The 4,956-nt window shown below is 44.8% G+C and overlaps 1 protein-coding gene across 1 annotated transcript in view; it reads left to right on the top strand.

Moving 5' to 3' along the window:
• Nucleotides 1–591: 591 nt before the first annotated feature.
• Nucleotides 592–4,956, top strand: part of CCDC175 (coiled-coil domain containing 175) — an 85,155-nt gene continuing 80,790 nt past the window's right edge. Inside the window, exons 1-2 of the mRNA XM_014545955.1 lie at nucleotides 592–778; nucleotides 2,750–2,835. Of these exons, the coding sequence (XP_014401441.1) occupies nucleotides 625–778; nucleotides 2,750–2,835 (240 nt within the window). The 5' untranslated portion in view covers nucleotides 592–624. The remainder of the gene's footprint in view (nucleotides 779–2,749; nucleotides 2,836–4,956) is intronic.

A 4,956-nucleotide genomic window follows, 5' to 3' on the forward strand; every position in this document is an offset into this window, starting at 1 on the left:
CCCTGCCCTGGTTGCACAGTCACAGGGCAGCTCTGGCAGACCCTGGTGGGAAACTGCCCTGCCATTGTCCAATCCTAAGGGCCGGGCCAGAGGTTACCCCCAAGGTTACTGCATCTCTCACCTCAGTAAGATGTTCTGAAAAATGGGATAACCATAAAAATCTCCCTGAAGCGTTATGACAAAGACTAAATAAGTCATGGGAGCAGTTACAAAATGGACATTTTGTGAAACCACAAAATACCTTGCAGGTGTGCAACTACCTCCTAGGGCCTTGGGCTAGGCTCATCTAAAATTAGCACATGTGTGTGAAAGAACCTGCCTCACAAAGTCACTGTGAAAATTAAGCTCCTCCAGGAGTGCCTGGCACAGAGCCGCGCTCAAAGACGATCCTTATTGATGCCCAAGGTCCACGAGACAGGTGCGAGGGCTGCACTACAGAAATGCACATGGAGAGAAGGATCGCTCCAGAGGGGTTCCTTCCGGTACAGCTTAATTATTGTGAATGTAGCTAGAGACGCCGCCGGGCGGGCCACAGCTGGTGCGCCTGCGTGGGCGACCTTGTTGCCCGTGGCAACGGGCGGGCGTCCTTGCCTCTGGTCAAGTGGGCGGCACGGGAGCAGCAAGATGGCGCTACACTCCTGGTCTCCGGAGCTGGGGTTCAGCGAAAAGCTGAAGCAGGTCGCCGTCTCCACCGGCCCCTCCCTGGATTTTAGCACCTTCCCCTCCACCCTGGGCTCCGTAGTCGCGACCGCAGCGCTGGAGCAGCTCTTTATTGTGGGTGAGAGGCCAGCGGGCGCTGGGAGGGAGTCCTCGGAGAGGGGGCGCTCAGCTCAGCAGGAACCTTCAGTGCATCCCGGGCTTGAGCAGAGCCTTCTCCAGTCCTAGGGTTAGAGAGAGGGGCCAGGGTGGGACCCAGCGCTCAGCCCTCGTGCTGTCGTGCCACTGGAGTGGCTTGGCCCAACTCTCACCAGTAGCTGGTGACAAATCCTGGACTCCCAGGCCATTGCCATTTATCTGCAACTGGAGTGCCCACCTGCATTAGATTGTGCATTCAATTTTCCCTTTTCCCTTGGTGACTTTCCTTCACAAGTTAATTTCCTCCAACATTGTGCCATGGCAAACTGGAAAATTTAACAGGCAAACAAGAAAGCATCTCCTTGCCTAATACGACAGGAGTGTTTAAGAAGCTCTTGTCATATTAGGCAAGGAATATTAGAGAAGGGTGTTAAGGAGGTGAAACAGATAATAACCTTGGGTGGGGCCAGGTTAAAATACTTCTTCATTTAAGAAGCTAAACCTGTAATCAAGTTACATAAGCTTAAGGTGCGACAGCCCAAGGAAGGGTGTCTTGTTCAGCTCATAAACCATTTACACCAAACAACAAAGCATCTCCTTGCTTTACTCTAATAATCTCATTGTTTCCAGATAACTTTACTGATATCTATCATAATGTTACTCAGTTTGGGATAGTTTCTTTTATCCTTCTTAGATGAACGAATTTAACTTCACAATTCTTACAAGTTTTGGAGGAGTATTTTCATGTTTGTCCTAGGTCGTCTAGATCAGCATACCCATTCACTCACAAATATTTTTTCTGCTAATTTTTGAACCTTCAGAAAGTTTTTCTTAGGAAGAAAAACTTAATTGAGCCTCTTGTCCTTAGTGTGAGTTATAAAATATGTAGTAGCTCTCCAGCTCCTTTGCAAGTGGGATCAAGCTCTTGGGTTCATTCATTCCTATGAACAGCGGTTCTCAACCTGTGGGTCGCGACCCCTTTGGGGGTCGAACGACCCTTTCACAGGGGTTGCCTAAGACCATCGGAAAACACATATAATTACATATTGTTTTTGTGGTTAATCACTATGCTTTAATTATGTTCAATTTGTAACAATGTAAATACATCCTGCATATCAGATATTTACATTACGATTCCTAACAGTAGCAAAATTACAGTTATGAAGTAGCAACGAAATAATTTTATGAGGAACTGTATTAAAGGGTCACGGCATTAGGAAGGTTGAGAACCACTGCCTTAGAAGAAAGAAAAGGAAATATCAGGCAATGCCCGTCCCTCTCTAACACACACTTGCTTGCAAACTCCGTAACTGATTTTCACTTGGTTTGAGAGCTTATTTCATTAAGAGAATTCAAGTTCCCTGGAAGTGAGGGCAGAAATTGCTATTTACTTTTCTGAAAGTAAATAGAGCTCTTTAGGGCATGGACCCTGTAGTCACACCACTTACATTTGAATCCAGACTCTATCAGTGATGGGCTCTGTGACCTTGAACATATGACATGACCTCAAAGTTTTAGATTTCTTACCTGTGAAATAGAAATCATCATAAGTTTATAAGAGTTGACTTAGATTGTTATACAGTTAATTAAATGTGTGTTTTTGGGCAAAATACTAACATATATGAAAACATTCCTATACAAACCTACATTATAGGCTTGTTATATTTATATCTTTCATAAATGTTTGTTGAATTTCTTGCCTATGCTATAAACATCCTCTTTTTCACCAGGAGATGCAAAGATGGACTCAAGGAGCATAAAATATATTCCTAAATTAGAATAGAATGGAATAGAAAATAACAAGTACAAAATAGATTTATATAAAGTACTACAGAAATTCAGAGACAGAAGATATAATTTCCAGCTGAGTAAACATTTGAGCTAGATCTTAAAGGGTTAAATAGGATTTGAACAGATAAATATGAGATCTTAATTTTCTACTTTTTTTTTTTAGAACAATCACTGCAAAGTGACTATTTTAAATGCAACGAAGAAGCTACCATCTTTCTTAAGGACATTGCTATAGCTGTCAGGAGATTGGTATTGTATTATCTATAAGAGTTTTTTTCCCCCAATCTTCCACTTATTTCTTCATCAAACTTTAATTTAACACCAACTCTGTTCAAGGTATTTCAATAGATACATAAAAAAATATTTATAAAATGTTTTTCCTCTTAATTTACTAAGCATTTTAACCAGTGTTGCTCAATGGTGGACTGTTGCCTGATTTTCCATGCAGAGCACTTAATTAAGACCTGTGCTATGGCCTTAGCCGGTTTGGCTCAGTGTTTGGAGTGTCGGCCTGTGGACTGAAAGGTCATGGGTTTGATTCCAGTCAAGGGCAGGTACCTGGGTTGCAGGTCTGATCTCTGCCCTTGGGGCATATGGGATGCAATCAACTGATGTGCCTCACATTGATGTTTTTCTCTCACACTGATGTTTCTCTAGTTCTCTCTCTCCCTCTTTCCCCCTCCCTAAAAAAAAAAAAAAAGACTTGTGCTATGGATGAGGGCAAGCCCGCTAAACAGAAGCAATACTGGTGATATCAGAGCTCAGTTAAGGGGTGAGCCAAATGGGCAAATGCTTAGGACACCAGTATGTAAGTATTGGTTAAGACAGACAGCCTCTGAAATAAATTGCATGTGTGGTACCAATGAACTCAGTTCCCTATAAGCAATTCTTGCACCCATTTCTCTGAAGAAGACCTTGCTGTTCAGTGAAAATAAATGAACAGAAATTCTTTTGGTTATGTTAACTCAACCCCACAAAGAAATATTTAAATAATTTTCTATTGAAGTCACAAACTTTTCTCTTTGGTCCTGGGTGACATTTACAGTGCTTCACCAGAAGGGTCAGAATAGTGAGGTCTCTTTATTTGATTTAAAAATATTGAATAAGAATCTACTACATATCAAATATCTAAAAATATAAAAATATGACTGTAAAGTAAATGAGTTTGGGTCTAGAGACTGCTGATAAAAGTTAATCTCATTACTTTACAATTATCCTATGTAATAAAAGCCCAAAATGGTAAGTGTCCGACTGTTTGTTCAACCGTTTGACCAGCCACTATGACATGCACTGATCACCAGGGGGCAGACGCTCTAAAGTAAACATCATTACATAAAAGGGTACAGTCTTTTTTTTTTTTAGTTTTATTTATTTCAAACAGGCCGTAGTTTGCCCAAGGCTGGTCTAGAGACTGCTGATAAAAGTTAATCTCATTACTTTACAATTATCCTATGTAATAAAAGCCTAATATGGTAAGTGTCCGACTGTTTGTTCAACCGTTTGACCAGCCACTATGACATGCACTGATCACCAGGGGGGCAGACGCTCCAACAAGTAGGTTAGATTGCTGCTGGGATCCAGCTGATTGGGACTGGGTGAGATGGGCCGGATATGCCCTGGAGCCCTCTCGCGGTCCCTCCCCAGCCCCGATCATGCACTAGGGGGTCCCTTGGCCTGGCCTGCTTCCTCTCGCAATCCAGGACCCCTCGGGGGATATCGGAGAGCTGGTTTCAGCCCGATCCCCACAAGCCAGGCCCAGAGAGGGACCCCACTGATACATGAATCCATGCACTGGACCGGTTTTGGCTTGATCCCTGCAGGCCAGGCCAATGGACCCCACTGGTGCATGAATCTGTGCACCGGGCCTCTAGTATCTAATCTAATAAAAGAGAAACATGCATATTGACTGCACCTCGCTATGCTCCAAGCCACGCCCACCAGCCAATCAGAGCGACTATATGCAAATTAACCCAACCAACATGGCGGCGGGCAGCCACGGAGCTGGAGCAAGCAGGAGGGTTGGTTGCCCTGGCGATGGAGGAAGCCAAGCTTCCCGCCTGCCCCGGCCGGCTGTGGCCTCTGCTCAAGGCAACAAAGTTTCAATTATAGAAGATAAATAAATCCCAGATACCCGCTTCCAGCCAGCCTCCACTGGGAGCTTGGGTGGCTGGGGACTGTGCAAGCCTACAAACAGCCATCAGCCCATCACCCAGGATGGCCACACCCACATGGGGTGAGGGTCCCTGCTGGGGGGCTTGGCCAGCCTGCAAACAGCCATCAGCCCCTCACCCAGGCTGGCCAGGCACCCCAGCGGGGACCCCCACTCTGAAGGGGCTGTGGCCAGCCTGCAAACAGCCATCAGCCACTCAC

The sequence above is a fragment of the Myotis brandtii genome, unplaced genomic scaffold (genome assembly GCF_000412655.1).
Source record: "Myotis brandtii unplaced genomic scaffold, ASM41265v1 scaffold423, whole genome shotgun sequence".
In the NCBI taxonomy this organism is placed as follows: domain Eukaryota; kingdom Metazoa; phylum Chordata; class Mammalia; order Chiroptera; family Vespertilionidae; genus Myotis; species Myotis brandtii.